Genomic DNA, 20000 nt, shown 5'->3' with positions numbered 1-20000 from the left:
TTAATAGGGTCTATTATTTATTATGGAAAAAATGTATATAACTACAATAAAATATATATTTTATTATATATATTTTATAACTATTCATATATTTTTTCACCCTTCTTACATAAAAAGGGATACATTTAATAGACAATTTTTTCAGGTGTAATAAATAGTATAGGTCGTATATTTTTTTTTATTCCTTTAAATATAATAACAGCATTTTAAATTTTATATTATTTCATGTTCTTATAAATATTAATGGTCTTAAAATAATTTAGTAAAGTTAAAAATGTTCGTGTTTAAAATGAGTTTAATTTTATTTTATTTATTTAACTATATATATATATATATATATATATATATGCATACATTATTATGTGATCAAAATATTATAAAAAGGTGCATTTTTATTATATGAGTAGTTAAAAATTTTAAAACAATACAATAAATTGGTATTTAAATATATCTATCTATATATATATATATATATATATATATATTATTGAGATAATTATATATGTATTTCCATATTATAAATTATTTAATAGACGTATATACAAAACACCACATGCATAAATTTTAAATGTGAATTTGGATATATATATGTATATATATATATAATATTTTTTTTTTTTTTTTTTTTTTTTTTTTTTCATTTATTATCACATATATATAATATATCGTATGTATATTAAATAAATAAATATACTATATATCTATATTAATATTTATATTTTATTATATATTTATTTTAATTTTTAATTTTATATAAAAACTTTTTTTTTATTTTTTTTGTTTTTATTATTTTTTTTTTTATTTTTATTTTTTTTTTTTTTTTTTGGTAGTACATAATATTAATATAATTTATAAATACTACATACTTTTTATTTTATTTTTTTTTTTTTAATATATATATATATATATATTATGATACTGATTATATAGTCTGAAGTAATTAAATACACATGTATAAATTGAATGTATATATTTATATATATTAAAGTTTAAAAATGAATAAAGCAGAATATAAATAAATAAATAAATAAATAAATATATATATATATATATATATATTTATTCGCTTGATATTTATAAGAGTATAAAATGTTTATATATTTTTCTTTTTTTTTTATTTTATTATTTTTTTTTTTTTTTTTATTGTATGTATTATTAATATATATAATAATTTTATGATAATTTAATTTTCATTTGATTGTTTTTCTTGTTCCTTTTCTTGTTCCTTTTCTTGTTCCTTTTCTTGTTCCTTTTCTTGTTCCTTTTCTTGTTCCTTTTCCGTTTGGTTTAGTTCTTGATTTTCTTCCTGTTTGTCTTTTTTCTTTTCTTGTTGCTGTTCTTCTTTTTCTTGTGTTTCATTTTTTGTTACATCCGTTTCTGCATGCACTTCATTTTTGGGTTGGTTTTCCTTGTCTTCTTCATTTTTGTTTGTTTGCTTGTCTATTTGTGGTGCTTGTTCATGTTTCTTAGTATTGGTTGTTTGGTTACTTTGTGATAGCTTTTTGTTTTTTTTGGATTGCATATTGGTGACATCATGAAGACTTGGGAAAGCTTTTTCATCATTTGTATTAATATAGACACCTTTACTCTTCGATTCTGACTTGTGACTAGATCTGGGTGCGGATCTAGATGTACTTTTGTGTGATTTTCTATGATGTGCAGATGACGAATTATTAGAATGTCTGTTATTATATCTAGATTCATGATAAGAATTATTGAATGCACCACCATTACTACTACTATTATTATTATTATTATTATTTGACATTTCTTCTTTGGATCTATTTAGAATTTTTTGTATTTCTTTTTGTGCTGCATCTACTGTTTTTTGTGTTCCATGTATATATATTTTTTTATTTTCTTTATCAATATGGATTTTTTTTGCAAAAGTATCTTCTTGAATTTTATTTATGGTTCTACCCTTTTTACCTATAACACTACCGATATGTTCAGTTTCTACATTCATTTCTACGGTTACATATAAATTATTTGGTATGAATTTTCCTTCTTTTCCTTCTTTACCTTCTGATTGAACTAAATTTTCTAAAACATCTTTAGCTAGATGTATATTATCTTCATGTCCATAAATTTGTGCTACATGGCTAGTTTTATTTATTTGAATACTTGTACATGTATCTTTTTCGATATCTTTAATTTTTTGTGCTTTGGAAGATAATAATAATGCTATAACTTTTTCATTAATATCCACTTGAGTACACTTTCTTTTTTTTAATAATTCTTCAATCATTTCTAATGCTTTATCTATATCATTTTTATTTCCACTTATATTTAATTCTTTGTGATTTGTTTTGTTAAATATTTTAACCTCTGCTCCAGTTTTTGCTTTGATTTGTCCTCTGTAATTCGAATTAAACAAGAAGGCCTCCTCTTCTGTTAATTTTTTTTTTACAGTCTTATTAGATATGATATTTTTCGAATATTCTAATATTTCCAAAGCCTTTGTTATATTATCTTTTTTTCCGACCAAGCTCAAACCATTATCTTGACGTATAATAAATAAATTTAAATTTTTACGTATTTCATTTAATTCATAAGAACATTTTTTATATAAAGAAAAGATTTCTTTTTCTTCAAAAGGAACGAATTCAGAATCTAAATTTTTTAATATTTCATTTAATTTTTCTTCTGCCTCTTCAATATCACTATTTTTACTACCTTTAATAGTAGCTGATGCATCAAAAGTTTTTGCATCATAATTCATTCTTATCAATGTGTTTGTGTTGGTTTCTATTTCTTTCAAGATACTTTTATTAAATCCTCTAGCTAATATGGAATCGAGTTTAATATTTTTGGATATATTTTTATTAAGTAAATTCTTTTCATTATTCGTAGCTTTTTCAATTAATTCTTTTAAATTCTCAATATCATCTTTCATACCACAATAATATAACATATCATTATCCACGTGAACAAAAACATTTGTATCTTCTTCCATTTTTTTAAAACTTCCATCATACATATTAAGCATAATTTTAAAAATTTTATTATTTAGGTGTACGAAATTTTTATTTTCTGAATTAAAATTTACATTTTGTAAATAAGAAATAAATTGTTCAATATCATCTTTACATCCAGCTATGTGTAAATTTGTTTTATTATCATAAGAATTAATAAACGTGTTGTTGTTATTATTATTATTGTTGTTGTTGTTGTTGTTGTTGTTCATCATGTTATTATTATTGGTTAAGGATAATTTATTATTATCTACATATACAAAATATTTTGTTTGGATACGATTAAGAAAATTATATGGTTTCATTAGAATATTATATGTGTCAGTTGGTATGGCATAATCTTTTCTTATAATATCTGCTTCTGTTATATCAACATTTTGTTTTTCTTTTTTCATTTTAATAATTTTATCAACAAATCTTAATTTTTTTTCTTGAATTTTAGTTTCATTCATACTTTTTAAATTTTCTTTTAATTTCTCTTCACATATTTTTCTTAAACTTATTAATCTATTTTGAAAATTTTTAAAATTTTCATAATTTTTTGTAATACTTAATTGTTCTTCTAAATAATTAATATATGTATTAGCTTCTTCAATTTCTTCTAAATTCTTTGGATTTATTTTTTTCTTTTTGGATTTCGCATCTTTACATTTATTTTCCATATCAGCCGATGATAATTTCATATTTATTGGTCTCGTGGTTTGACCATTAAATCTTGATATAGTTGAATTAATGGTACTAATGAAATTCTCAATTTCTATTTTCTTTTTTATTTCTGCTTCTTTTTTATCATTAATGTTTTTATAATTATCTGCTTTGTTAAGTTTAACAAATTTCTTCTTAAGATCATTTTCGCTTTTTTTCCTTTCATCTTCTTTTAATTTAATTTCTTTCTTCCAATCTTTCTTTACATCACTATTGTTATTGTTATTATTGTTATTATTGCTAATAATATTATTATTGTTGTTGTTATTTTTATTCTTGTTATTATTGTTATTATTATTATTATTATTATTATTATTTTTTTTTTTATTATTATTATTATTATTGCTGCTGTTGTTAATACCAGTATTTGTACTGTTATTATTTTTTGTTACATCCATTAATTCTACTTTCATATTTTCGTCCTTATTTCCTACATATTTCTTATTATTTGAACCTTTATTTTTTTCATTTCCTTCAGTTGTATTATTTTTATTTGCTTTCTTTTTATCGTCATTTGTATTTCCAGATTGGTTTATTTTATCCATGTCATTTTCTTTTGTCCCTTTCTTCTTATTATTATTATTATTATTATTATTCTTTTTCTTAGCTTGTCCCTCATTTTTTTGGTCTCCTCCTTTAACAACCTCTTTACTTTTAATAACACAATTTTCTTCCAGATTATTTTTATGATTCAATTTCTTATTATTTTCTAATTCATTTTCTTCCTTCTTCTTTTGTATACTTCCATTCATATGAGCATTACTTGTTAACTCCGTCACTTTACTTCCTTTTTTTTCATTCAATTTTGATCCTCCTTGTTTTTTGTCATTCATAAGGGCATCCTTCATATTATTTACAACTCCGCTATTTTTGTTTACAGGTTTTTCTTCTAATATGGATGAAGTGGTAGCTTTCCTTCCCATCTTGTCAAGGTGTATGTAATAAATCTATATATTCTAAATTATATAAAATTATTGATAGTAAGGCAATATGTTTGTATGAACAATCAACACTGAACTTATTATCTTCACATAAAAAATATATACATATATATATATATATATATATATATATATATTATTTTGTGGATACTGATTTTTTTTGTTTTTTTTTTTTTATATTCCTTTCCTATTCTAAAGAATGATAGCAATTTTTTTTTCTAAGCTTTAAAAAAAAAATGTTCTTCTCTTTATATAATCTGCAATATTATTTGATTTCTCAGGATGTGCAATGCTATATCTCTTTATAAATATATAAATTTTTAATAGATAAATAAATAAATATATATAAATATAATCATATATATGTTAATATATTATATCCAATTTATACGTGCTAATTTAACAAATTCCTCCTAATAGGGCAACTATATATTTATCAAGCTAATAATAATAATATATATATATATATATATATATATATATATTTATTTATAATATTATTATTTTATTTTTTTTATTTTCTTTATATATATTTCTTGCTTTATTTTCTTTCTTTCTTTCTATCTTTGTTTTTTTTTTTTTTTTTTTTAATTGAAGAAAAAAAAAAAAAAAAAAAAAAAAAAAAAGGAACAAAATATACTGTACTTTATTATTTTCAAAAGAAATAAAAACAACTAAACATAAAAGCAATACACTATATGAAACCTTATATAAGGAGATAAGGATTTATATAAAATGTTCAGCAAGGTTAATGCCTTTTACTTCCTATTACTTTTTACTCATTCATAAACTGGCACCTTATAAAAACTTATTTACAATAAACACATCAAATAATATATAAAAATATTCTTATTTATATTAAATGTATGCTGAAAAAATGTAAAATTTATAAAATCAATAAATAAAAATATACATATAAATTGATAATATATTTTATGCTATATAAATATAATTATAATAATTTCATATAGTGTGATACAAAAATATAAAATATTCTTTACTACTCCAATTTTTAATTTTTAAAAATTTGTACTTTTCAAAAATATCTACTTTTCTCTTTTCTTCCTTTTTTTTTTGGTCCATATAAAAACATTATTATAAAACTTACAGTATTCTGTTTATTTTTTAAGATTTCTTGTTGTATTCTTCTTTATATATATTTTAATATATATAGTTTTATTCTTAAATGCATAAATATAAATATATAAATATATATATATATATATATATAAATTTTTTTTTTTTGTTGGGCGTTTTATTTATTCCTACTTTATCTTTCTGTGTTGATTTTATATATATATATATTATATATATTTAGTTCCTCAATCTTTTTTTATGAAATAATAAAAAAAAAATAAATATTCACAATATAATAATCTATACTTAATTTTTTTTTTTTTTTTTTTAAATTTTTTTTTTTAACTTTATTTAAAAAAAAAAAAAATAAACATAATATATATATATAATATATTATATATATATATAATTAAAATAATATTTACAATTATTATATTTTGTTTATAAAATATATGTATGTATAATCATATGTATATAAATAAAAGATATTATTATATTATATATAAAAAATAAATAAATATATTTTATATATTATATATATATATATATATTATATATAAAAAATAAATAAATATATTTTATATATTATATATATATATATATATATATATATATATTATATATATTTTTTATATATATATTATATATTTTTTATATATATATTATATATTTTTTTTTTTTTTTTTTAAATTGTAAAATAAAAAAAGTATTTTTTTTCTTTTTCTTTTACATAAAATTGAACAAAAAAAAAAAAAAAAAAAATTTTTCTTAAAGGTTGAATAGAAAAATACTTTTTAAAATGAATATTGAAAAGAAATAAGGGTTATTAAAAATATATTAAATAAATTTATTTATATAATAAATATTGTATACATTATTTAATATATATATATATATATATATATATATATATATATATATATATAATATATATATATATTATATATATATATATATAATATATATATTATAATATAATTATGTATAATATATATACATAATATATCCTTTTTTTTCTTTTTTTTTTTTTAATTGTTTAAAAATATATATATTATATATTTATTTATAATAAATATATATTTATTATTTTATAATTTAATAGTAAAATAATTTTGTATGATATATTATATAAAATTTCATATTTATAAATTTATATTCTATATATATATATATTTAAGTATTATAATATTATTATATTATAATTATATATAGTTATGAAGAAAAAATAAATAATAATAAAATTTATATATTACCTCATATATAATGTATATTATATATATATATAATATATCATATTGTATGTATACATAATATATATATATATATATATATATAAATATAATATTTTTTTAATATTTATAAAAACAAAGTATTAAATTGAAAAACACATGTAAACATATTTAAAATATTACTATTCATTTTTCACAAAAACATAAATAAACATATATATATATATTAAATAGTAGTTTTTTTTTTGAGCATATTTATATACATTTTTATTCATATATACATAATATGTATACATAGTTTCTTACATAGTAAAAATTAAAAAAAAAAAAAAAATAGAAAACACTTAAGTTATTTATAAATATATATACCATCATTTCATTTTTTCAAGTTTCCTTTTTATCCTATTTTATTTAATATAAATTAAACATTATATTATATTTAAAAAAAAATTTTTTTTTTTAAGTATATTTAAGGAACATAAATACTAATATATCCTTTTTGTATTTTTAAAATAGATAAATATTATGAATATTTTATTATAATACATTTATATAATAAATATATGATGTATTGGTATTTTATACTATTTTAAAAATTTTGCTTTCCCCCTGATTATATATATTATATTTTTTTTTTCTTTTCATATTTCATTAATGTATATATAATACAAAATTTATATACCCTAATATATTTTTATAATAATATGTGTAGCATTGTATGAGTATAAATATATGTATACATAAATATTTATAACATAGCGTTTTTAAAAATGTATCAATTTTTTTATATTATCATATATAAATATATATATATATATATATATATATATATGTATACATTTATCTATTTATTTATTAAAAAAAAAATTACATAGAATATTTTCTACATTTATTTTGTTTTTAACCATTTTTCTGTCAGTGCATCCAAAATGAATAATGTATTCAATATTAATAGTTGGCACATAATGTTCCTTTTTTTTTTTTTTCTTTTTAAAAAGTATATATTAAAGGTGTATTAAATTTATACCTATGTAATATATATATATATATATATATATATATTTAATAGCAAAAGGAAAAGAAAAAATTCATAAAGGAATTTTTGTTATATAAAGTATATAGATATATACTGTAGTATAATATATCATATATATATTATGTAGTTATAAATTCAATACACCTTTAATATATGCTTTTTAAAAAGAAAAAAAAAAAGAAGTTATATTTATATATAATGTATAATATAATATAATATAATTATTATTATTATTTTTTTTCTGTTATAAAATATGTTGTTGTGTAGATGTTTAATAATATATAATATATAAATCCAATTCCTTTTAGATAAAAACCAAAAATAAAGAAATAAGCGTTATATAATTCGAAAATGAAAGAAAGGAAAAAGGATATTTATTTTCTATATTTTTTTATCTATATTTTATTTTTGATTTTTATATAAAAAAAATAATATTACTATAGAAAAAGTTAAAATCTTTAAAGGTGTAATAAGAAACTAAATTCTCTATTTTTGTTTTACGTCTTAATTATTCTTAAAAAATGTGATTTCAATTTTTTCGTATAAAAAAAAAATGTTATAATAATAATAATAATAATAGTTCATAGTATATTCTATTTATAAAATTCCAATCTTTTTAAAAGGTCTTTCCTTCATTCAAAATCAAAAGAAAAATGTATGAATTACATTAATTTTTTTTGAGATATATATGAAATAAGATAATTAATAAATGATGAAAAATATTAATAATTCATAAAATGAAATATACAAAAAACACAATATTAAATAAATAAACAAAAAAAATATATATATGTGTATATATTTGTAAATATGTATGATGAATTATATTTATTTTTTTTTTTCAAATAATATTCTTAAAAACATACTCGTTAACACTTAATGAATGGTTTTTTTTTTTTTTTTTCCTGACCTGTTCATATTTTTTTTTTAAATAGTTAGCTATTTTGTAATTAAATAAATAATAAAAAAAAAAAAAAAAAAAAAAAAAAATATCGTATATGTTAAGAATAATTAGTACTTACATATGTATAATATATAGATATATTTATGTATGGATATATTTTTATTTGTTAAATATGAGCTTAAAAGTAACATCACATTTTTAAGCATATATAATAATATTAGGATCAATATGATAAACGTTAGTTTGTTTGTTTTTTGTTTGTTTTTTGTTTGTTTTTTTGTTTATTTATTTATTTATTTATTTGTTTATTTTATATTTTTATTTTTCGTATGTTTCTATGCGTGTGTATGTGTATGTGTATGTGTGTGTATGTATCATGACATTAAACAAATATGCAGAACAGTATTGATATGTATCAAAGGAAAATGTTTTATATTATATATATAAATTGTATATACATATTATAGGTACATATATAGACTCTATGAGGGGTAAATAGAACACTTAAAAAAATAAAAAAATAAAATAAAATATCATAAGTTAATAATTAATATAAGATAAACATAAAAAGGAACATAAAAATTATAAAAAAAAAAAAAAAAAAAAATAATAATAATAATAAAAATAAATGAAATAAATAATACAAGAACATATATATTTATAAAATATATACCTTATATGATCCATTGTATAAATAAGCATACGGATAATAGTTGAATATTTTTATACACAATGTTGGTATATATATATATATATATATTTTTTTTTTTTTTTTTTTTTTTTTTTTTTTTTTTCCATTTATTTATTTTATTATTCTGATGTAAAATCGTTCATATTTTCAAAAAGATAGTTTGCAGCCATTTCTTCATTTTTATCACAAGCTATAAATGCTTCGAGTGCTACATGTTTTGGGAATCCTAATGATTCTAATTTTTTAATACTTTCCATTTCATTTTCATTTAAAGGTGTAATAGGTATATTAATATTTTCATTATTAGGATCTGATAAAACTTGTTGTCCTACATCTTGTAGAAATGAATCATTTTGTATAGCATTTTCATCATCTGCATTGTCCAGATTATCATCTGAATGTTCTTCATGATCATTTATATTATTTCCATAATTTTGAAGAGCTGCTAAGAATTCGGTTTGGTTTTGTCTGATGTATTCTAAAAAAGATGGATCTGTTCTTCCAATCATTTGTAAAAGTTCTGGTAATCTTTGTGGATTGGATAATGCCATATCTCTGATGGCATTAAAAAATGTGGAATTTCTAAAAGTTTCTTCATTTGATGATAATGGATGTGATGAATTTTCTTCTAATAAAGGATTATTTTCAGAATTTAATAAATTAGAAAAATTAGATTCATTATTTATATTTTCATTTACATTAACATTTACATTTTCATTTGGAAATCCATTAGTTAAATAATCAATAGCTCTATTCGGATTATTATATGCAAGTATCATTGCTTTTTTTACTTGTTCTTTTTCAAATCCCATAGCACATATATTATCTATGGATTCTTTTAATTTATCTCCTGTTAATAGCATAGATTCAGCATTATTAAAACTATTATATATATTATCATTTGTATTATCATTTTTATTTTCCTTATTCTCCTTTTGTTCTTCTGTATTTGATGTAGTTACATTAATATTATCATCAGATTTGTTATTATTATTATTATTATTATTTTCTATCTTACTTAATGATTCTTTATTAATATCTTCCTTTTGATTATTTTTATTAATAATTCTTCTAGTAACCATTACAATAACTGTATCATTATCTTTTAATATATCTGTTGCTTTGTCTTCATCTTTTAATATTTTCCCGCTGAATATTAATTTCTGTTTATCACTTGGCATGTCTGCTAAAACTACTTCCACTTTTTTTTTTAAATCAAGTATACTATCATCAGGGTCTACATTAATTTCCTCTTCGTTGTTTTGTAGTGTTCTTACTTTTATTTTCATTTTCTTCCCTTATCTAATATTTTATGTAAATATATATGACTTTATATAGAATGTACAATATTTTTATATAACACTTAATATAAATATATATATATATATATATATGCATATATTTTTTTTTATGTGGTGTTTTTCGGATTGGAAATGAATTCTATGAAAAAAAAGTAATTCAAAAAAATTATTTTATTTCTGTAAATATTTTTAAATTTTATTTTATTTCTTAAGGGTAAAATTATTAAATTTTCATATATTAATATAATTATATATTTTAAAATAATAATTTTCCTTTTTTTTAATATTTTTAAAATTAAAAAATAAAATAAAATAAAAAAGTAAAATAATAAATACATAATAATATATATATATATATATATGTTATTAATATATGATTTAAATAAAATAACGTTGATTAAAATGTCATAAAAAAAAAAAAATATATTATTACCAATTATGTAAAATATTATAACGCTTATTATATTTCCTCATTCCTTCATTATATAAATAAATATATATATATATATATATATATATATTTATATATATATGAATATATATTATTTATAGTAGTACATAAAATATAAATATTAAAATAAAAAATATATTATATTATAATATTAATATATATATATATATATATATATTATGTATGGATGAAACAAAATTTACATTTTATGAATACGCCCAATAAATATATAATTATATATTTTTTTTTATTTTATATATATATATATATATATATATATATATATATATTCAATATTAAAAAAAAAAAAAAAAAATCATTTCGTTATCTTATATATAATAATTATATTTCTAGTTATAATATATATATATATATATATTGTAATATTTTATAATTAGGGGAATATATATTTTCTGTTTAATTAGAAGGATATTATTTTTTTTTTTTTTTTTTTTTTTTTTTTTAAATAAATTATTCATTTTTAATTGATACCTAAAATTATACACATATATTTATTTTATATTGTAATAATATATATATAATAACTTTTAATATATCTGTATGTATTTGTAAATTAAAAAAATAAGTATATATAATATGAATCTTAATATTATTTTATGGTTATCTACATTATAATATATGTTTGTATAATATATATATATATTTATATTTTATATTTAATTAATTTGTGTAGATTAATATATAAATTTTTTTGTTGTGTCTATTGTTTTAATTTTTTTTTTTTTTCAGTTGTACATTGGGAAAATATATAATACGTTTTTTTTTTTTTTTTTTTTTTTTTTTCTAATATTTAATAAAATATGATTCAATATAATATGATCAATTAATATATAATAAAGTATCATATATCAAGATAATAAAATATCATGGTCTTATTATTTGTAATAAGTATGATATACAATTTAAACATAAACTGGTATTTGAAAAAAAAAAATATATATATAATATATATATATTGAATATTATATTGGAAGGATTATATGAATGGAATATAGGTATAAATGTGTATGTTTTGTTAATACTATGATTTATACATTTGAAGAGCATTAAAGAATAATTAAAATAAAAAAGCTTATTATTTATTGGTCTTTTTTTTTTTTTTTTTTTTTTTTTTTAACATTTGTGTTTCTATTTTCATTTTATGTTTTTCAATTTCTTAAAATTATAATAAAAAAATGTTATGTAAACGTTTGATATTTTTGTGGTATTTTTAAAAAAGATGGTTAATAAAATCAAGAGAAAGAATAAATAAAATAAATAAATAAATAAATATATATATATATATGTAAAGTTATATGAATACAATGTAATATAATATCACAATATAGTATATTAATTCAAATATAAAGGCACACCATTATTAATAATAATATACATTAAGTATATTTTTTTCCTTTGAGAATGCCGACATATATATATATATATATATAAATATATGTATATATATATATTTATTTATTTATTTATTTTGTTCCTAATAACCAACTTAATATCATTATATAAATTAAAGAAAGAAAAAAAGAAAAAAAAGTTTTTTCCCATCAATGCTTATGTTTATGAATGTGTTTAAAAGAAACACAGGAGGTCATACAATTAAATATTTGCGTTTGCAGAATCGATTCATTTCAAATCTTAGAGGGAATGGGTTATACAAAAAAGAAAGAGAAGAATGTGTATCATATGAAAATGGATTTGTAAATATAAGTCGTATGAATTCTTCTGTTCTTTGTATTTTTTCAAATATGTTATTAAAAGAAAATGTACAAAATAATTTATTATGGAAAAGAATTGAAAAACGATCTTATGAACTAATAAATGATTTTGAAGTTAATGAAATTGCTTCATTTTTATTTTGTTTAAGTAAAGTTAGATATGATACAAATTTATATGATAATTTTATTCCTTTAATAAAAAGGAAATGTGAGTATTTTAATACGTCTAATTTGGCCATGTTAATTTCTACATATTCCAAAAAAAAAAGAAAAAAAAACAACAAAACAGAAGATGATTCTATTATAATGTTATTAAAAAATGAATTAAAAAAAAAGGTACACACAATATATAACATTGTAGAAATATCTATGATTTTGAATGCTTTAGTAAAATCTAATATTAAGGATAATGATTTATATGCTAAACTTAGTAACATTATTATTGATAATGTAATGTATAATAATGTTCACATTAGAGATTTATGTGTAATTACATATTGTTATGCCAACATATTATATAATAATGACAATCTATTTATAATATTATCTCAAAGAATTAATCAATTAATAGAACAAGCCAATCTAGTAGACTTATGTAGAATATTATATTCATATATGAGAATAAAAAAAAACTATAACCATATTTTAAAATCTTGTACAATACAAATTAAAGATGTTATGTATAATAGAAGCTCGATCTCTGATGTAATTAATTGTATTCATTTTTTACCAAATCTAAAGGAAATCATAGATAATGAGCAAGAAGAAGAAAATACATTTTTCGAAGATTACTACAATGGGAATAAAGGAATTGGGAATGATAAAATATGTGATAATACATATAATATAAATTGTACTAATGTTCATAATATGAATCATCCAATATTATATGACAGAACGTGTAATTATCATATTGATTATTTCAATTTATATAATTATGTAATACATACATTCAATAAATATTTTATTAGTTATATACATATGTTAACATCAAAACAAATAAGTAATATATTATATATATATTCAAGATACAATATATTGATTTGTCCTTCCACAGTACATGTTTTTATCGAAAAAATTAAAAACATGCAGTTGACAAAAGAATTAAAAATATACATTCTTTATTCATTATCCATACTTTTAAAAAATTATGAATTAAAAAAATATATATTAAAGTATGACGAAAAAAAAAATAACACACCAAAAAGTTATGACATGGAAAATGATGTGTCCAAATCTGATAAATCTCATGCTTGTATGGATGATAATATATTAAATAGTTATGCAATAAACAATTCATTTGAGAATAATAAATCATGTGATATATTTAAAAAAAAACAACATAATGTTAACATATACAATTTTTATGAATTGGACATAAATAAAATTTTTTTTATGAAACCCAATCCTGAACATATTATAAAAGAAAATGAAAATATTCAAAATAGGAAAAATAATTTCTTATATATAAATAATTACAATTTTGTAAAATTAAAAAATAATTTAATTGATTGTTTAATTTTATGGGAACAGGACATTAATGATTATATAAATAACCATGACTTTAGTTTAACTCAAGATGTTATAAGAAGAGTGTTAAATATTTTTTTAATTTTAAATTACTCACACGCAAGTGTTATATATAGTATAAGAAATTATGTTATACTTAATTATAAAAATATAAATGAACATAATGCATATATGATCATGTATTATTTTCAACAATTAAACAAGTTAAATGATGATGACGACTTTGCTGAAATTTTGACTTGTAAAATGAAGTCATTAAAATGAAATAAAACGCTAACAAATAAAAGGTTCAGGTTGACATGAAATAAAAAACTATGCAATATGTAATATTAATTTAAATATAGAAGAAGGTAAAAGAAAGGAAAGAAAAGGCAAAGCAAGAAAAAAAAAAAAAAAAAAAAAAAAGGCAAAAAAAGCTACCTGCAGTTATTATTTTTACATTTTTATATTTGAAATTCATTTTATTACATGCTATTTAAATGGCTGTAATTTTTTTTTTTTTTTTTTTTTTTTTTTTTTTTCCCTGTCCAGTTGATATGAACTGTTCAGGCAAAAAATATATATAATATATATATATATTGACAAAATAGCTGTACAAATTAAAAGAAATAATAATTTATAATATATCATATTATATATATATATATATATATATATTATGTTTGAATAAATATTATGTTGTTTTAATCTTGAATACATATTTATTATCATTATATATTTATGAATTGACGCTCATATATCATTATATTTTATTTTCCTTTTTATTTTTATTAAATTCTTTTCAAATATATACAAAATTTTCGTTATAGTGACTACATATATATATTTGAGCCAGAAATATAGAGATTAACAAAAAAAAAAAAAAAAGAAAAAAGGGAAATCAACAAAGAATAATATATATATATATATATATATATATTTTTATTTATTTAAAAAAAATATATATTTTTTTTTAACAAAATATATATTTTTATTTATTTATAATTGCGTTATTTTATTTTTTTACATATCGAATAATTTGAAAAAATGGGTTGGTTTGGAAAGATGGAAAAATGTTGCTGCTTTCCTTTAGCAGGAGGATGTCTTGGAGGAGCCATGTTTCATTTCATGATTTGTATTACATCAATTTTTTCAACCACAAAAGATTATAAAAATATGACTATAGCTTCTAATGCAATATTAGGATGTTTAATAGTTCTTGGATTAGTACTTAAGAATTTTATTGTGTTATATATTGTTGCATTGTTTGTAGCCTTTCTTTTAGGTATATATATTATAATTTTTGTATTTCTAGTTATTGCCTTATTTGCAGCAAATAACATGCCGTTTCAACATAAATTATTAACAGCACTTACTGTGTTAATTATAGTACTTATAACAGCTTCGTTTCTTAACATTTATATTTCTACATGTCGAGTTATAAAATCTGGAGGAACTGGATGGGAATATAAAAGCTATATGGAAATAGAAAAGGAAAAACAAATAGAAAACAAGGAAAAACAAAACCAGAAAAAAAAAGAAGATGCAATGCTAAATAATGATTACAATGCATAAATGTATAAATAAATAAATAAATAAATATATATATATATATATATATATATATATATATGTAATATATTTTTTATTACAATAGAATAGAATAATACAATATATCGTTGTATATATATAAAACTGACATACACTTAAATGGATCAATTTGAATTTTATCTTTATTATAATATTTAAATATCAAGAGCACAAATTAAGAACATTTTTTCCTTATTTCATAATAATCTAATTATTACCACATTCATATAAGAGTTTGAAAATAGACCTATACTTTTATGTGTTTTTTTATATATATATATGTATATATATATGTATAATTAGTTTATGAATAGATTTTATTAATAATAATTTTTATGAATTAGAGATCATGTTTTGTATTCATATAGCATTTAATAAGAAAATGTTAAATTAAAAATAATTCATTATAATATATATATATATATATATATATATATATATATGTATATATGTATGTATGTATATTTATTTATTATTTTCTTTTTTTTTTTACTAAATATTGCTTAATTGTAATATTAATATTTTAAAAATATTTATAGACATGTAATATTACTAATAATATCAAAAAGATAATTACGTAATATTTATAAATTAAATTTTCTTTCTTTCATTTTTTTTTCTTTTTTTTTTGTTGTCTGTTTAAAATATAACTTTTTATATTATATATATAACGTAAAATTAAAACGAGAAAAAATAAAGGAATTTATAACAATATATGTCTGTGTAAAATGTTCACATGAGACCAGGAACACAAAAAAATATACAATAATATATGTGTATATTATACACATATATACATATTTGTGTGCATATATTATATTATATATATATATATATTAATATATTTAAAAATACAACTGTTTTATATATTATTTAAATAAAAATTTATTATCATTTTAAATAATAATAATAGCAGACTAATTATAACCAAATCATTTGAGAAAAAAAAAAATTAAAATAAATAGAATTCGTTATATGTCCTTAATTATAATATTATATATATATATATATATAGGTAAAAAATGTACTTATATTGAATATATTTGAATTTCTTGAAATTCTCAAAATATACATCATGTAAATATTGTATACAATTTTTTATATGTTATTTACTTTTATTATTATTTTTTTTTTTTTTTAAAAGAATATAATTATTTATATTATGATATTACCGTATTTTTATATTACCTTATTAAAAATGTGTGCTCTAAAAAAAAATAATAAAATAAAATGAATAAAAATATATATATTTTAACATAATAAATATAAAAATATCACAATATATAAAATATATCATCGCGATATTACAATCTAAAAAATATCAGAAAAAAAACGTTTGTGTTATAATGCGATGATATATATATTATGAATATTATAATATTTAATAAAAACAAATTTTATCAACTTAAGAAGTAATATTAGAGTATTACTGTATATATAATTATATGTATATATAAAAGTATTATAATACATATATTATATATTATATATATATTATATTATAAAATATATTATTATATATATATATATATATATATAAGATTTTGCATTGTATTTATTTTTTAAAATCCCAAAAGGTTAAAAAAAAAAAAAAATCAGAATTATTATATATTTATAATATTATAATTATAGTATTATTTATTTTGTAATAAATAATAATAATAATAAATTAAACCATAATATAATATAATTTTATCTTTTTTTTTTTTTTTGTTTTTTTTATTTTTTTTTTTATTCAAGATATAAAAATATATATATATATATATATATTTTTTTTTTATATATTTTGTGTTTATTTAATCATTTCTAATTTTAATTTTTATATTATCTCAAGTTAATCATTAAAATATATTATACATATTTACAATAAATTTTTATAAGAATCAAAAAAAAAAAAAAAAAAATGGTAATAGCAAGTGATGAAAGCTTTATGAATGAAATTGATAATTTAATAAATGATGTGGAAGATGAAAGAATAGATAATGATGAATTAGAGTTTTGTGTAGCTCCAGTGAATGTACCAAGAAATTTTATAAAATATGCACAAACTCAAAATAAGAAATTATTTGATTTTCATAAAGGTACTACAACTTTAGCATTTAAATTTAAAGATGGGATAATAGTTGCAGTAGATTCCCGAGCATCTATGGGATCTTTTATATCTTCACAGAATGTTGAAAAGATTATTGAAATAAATAAAAATATATTAGGAACAATGGCAGGAGGAGCTGCTGATTGCTTATATTGGGAAAAATATTTAGGTAAAATAATAAAGATTTATGAATTAAGAAATAACGAAAAAATATCAGTACGTGCAGCTAGTACTATATTAAGTAATATATTATATCAATATAAAGGATATGGTTTGTGTTGTGGTATTATTTTAAGTGGTTATGATCATACCGGATTTAATATGTTTTATGTTGATGATTCAGGAAAAAAAGTGGAAGGAAATTTATTCAGTTGTGGTAGTGGTAGTACATATGCTTATTCTATTTTAGATTCAGCATATGATTATAATTTAAATCTAGACCAAGCTGTTGAATTAGCTAGAAATGCAATTTATCATGCTACTTTTAGAGATGGTGGTTCAGGAGGAAAAGTAAGAGTTTTTCATATTCACAAAAATGGATATGACAAAATAATTGAAGGAGAAGATGTTTTCGATTTACATTACCATTATACTAATCCTGAACAAAAGGATCAATATGTTATGTGAATAAAAATTTATGTAACATTCATATATGATAATGTGTAATAAGAAAAATTATTACATATGGTTATATATATTAATAATATGTTTACGAACCTTTTTTTTTATTTTTTTTTTTTTTTATAATAGTTATTGTTTAAAATGATTCAAAGGTATATATATATATATATATATATATATTATATATATACAAATAATATGGGTTAATTTTATTGCGTCTTTGTTTTTTTTTATTTTTTTATTATTTTGAAGAATATATGTTTACTAGCTATTTTTTTTTTTTTTTTTTTTTTTCCTCATTTATGTTTTATATTACATAATCAGAATATTATGAACAAGTTTATAAAATTTAAAAAAATGGCTAGTCCATAACATTACCTTTTTTTTTTTTCTTTTTTTTATTTTCATTTTTTGAACAAAGGTATATAATATAAAAAATATATTTATAAAAATATTTTCATTTTGTATTCTTTTATAAATCATTTATTTTTTAAAATATTTGAAGAAAATCAATTGGGTATAAGTTTTTTTTGTGTACGTTGTACAACATATAAGACAAAAAATAAGTTAGATAAATAAATAGGTAAATACATATATATATATATATATATATATATATATATATGTTATATAATTAATTAGGCGTGAAAATGAATGCGCATTATTATGATAGTTGTACAATTTTTATAAAAAATAAAATTCATCAAATAATTTGGGCTCATATATATATATATATTTATTTATTTATTTATTTATTTAAAAATTTTATATGTAATTAATAATTTTAAGCATTACTAGATATTTTAATAAATAGCTAGTAAGGACAGAAAATATAGAATAACAAATATAATTTTGGTCAGTAGATATAAAGATATGGTATGCTATAATATTACATACAATTGTGTATATGTTTAAATAAATGTTTATATAATTATAATTGAATATTTTAAGTATGAAATAAATGACTAGTGGATAATTACTAAGTACAAAAAGCATAAAAAGATAATTATATTTAACCATTGTAATTTTAATATTATATTTATGTTGTTGATATAATTTGAAGAAATAAGTAAAGATACATAAGAATAAAAAATAAGTAATATAACTAATAATAACTGTTTTAAATTTCTTAAAGGAGAATGTTG

General features: G+C 17.4%; 6 protein-coding genes across 6 annotated transcripts in view; 3 read left to right on the top strand and 3 right to left on the bottom strand.

Moving 5' to 3' along the window:
- Positions 1-1183: 1183 nt before the first annotated feature.
- Positions 1184-4603, bottom strand: PF3D7_1011800 (PRE-binding protein; the record flags this gene model as incomplete). The annotated part of the gene is made up of 1 exon (XM_001347364.1): positions 1184-4603. One exon carries the CDS (start codon positions 4601-4603, stop codon positions 1184-1186), a length of 3420 nt encoding a protein of 1139 aa, XP_001347400.1.
- A 5074-nt stretch (positions 4604-9677) lies between these two features.
- PF3D7_1011700 (DNA repair protein RAD23, putative) lies at positions 9678-10847 on the bottom strand (the record flags this gene model as incomplete). Its single annotated transcript, XM_001347363.1, has 1 exon — positions 9678-10847. One exon carries the CDS (start codon positions 10845-10847, stop codon positions 9678-9680), a length of 1170 nt encoding a protein of 389 aa, XP_001347399.1.
- Positions 10848-12875: 2028 nt separating this feature from the next.
- PF3D7_1011600 (heptatricopeptide repeat-containing protein, putative) lies at positions 12876-14837 on the top strand (the record flags this gene model as incomplete). The annotated part of the gene is made up of 1 exon (XM_001347362.1): positions 12876-14837. One exon carries the CDS (start codon positions 12876-12878, stop codon positions 14835-14837), a length of 1962 nt encoding a protein of 653 aa, XP_001347398.1.
- Positions 14838-15599: 762 nt separating this feature from the next.
- Positions 15600-16127, top strand: PF3D7_1011500 (conserved protein, unknown function; the record flags this gene model as incomplete). Its single annotated transcript, XM_001347361.1, has 1 exon — positions 15600-16127. The coding sequence occupies one exon, from the start codon at positions 15600-15602 to the stop codon at positions 16125-16127; it is 528 nt and encodes a 175-aa protein (XP_001347397.1).
- A 1918-nt stretch (positions 16128-18045) lies between these two features.
- Positions 18046-18861, top strand: PF3D7_1011400 (proteasome subunit beta type-5; the record flags this gene model as incomplete). Its single annotated transcript, XM_001347360.1, has 1 exon — positions 18046-18861. The coding sequence occupies one exon, from the start codon at positions 18046-18048 to the stop codon at positions 18859-18861; it is 816 nt and encodes a 271-aa protein (XP_001347396.1).
- Positions 18862-19620: 759 nt separating this feature from the next.
- PF3D7_1011300 (protein ARV1, putative) overlaps positions 19621-20000 on the bottom strand; it is a gene marked incomplete at both ends in the record, with an annotated part of 1935 nt that continues 1555 nt past the window's right edge. The window contains one exon of the mRNA XM_001347359.2: positions 19621-20000. This exon is cut by the window's right edge and continues 1555 nt beyond it. Coding sequence (XP_001347395.2) covers positions 19621-20000 — 380 coding nt within the window.

This window comes from Plasmodium falciparum (genome assembly GCF_000002765.6).
Source record: "Plasmodium falciparum 3D7 genome assembly, chromosome: 10".
Taxonomy (NCBI): domain Eukaryota; phylum Apicomplexa; class Aconoidasida; order Haemosporida; family Plasmodiidae; genus Plasmodium; species Plasmodium falciparum.
Note: the sequence above shows the minus strand (reverse complement) of the source record. Positions and strands in the feature narration are given on the sequence as shown.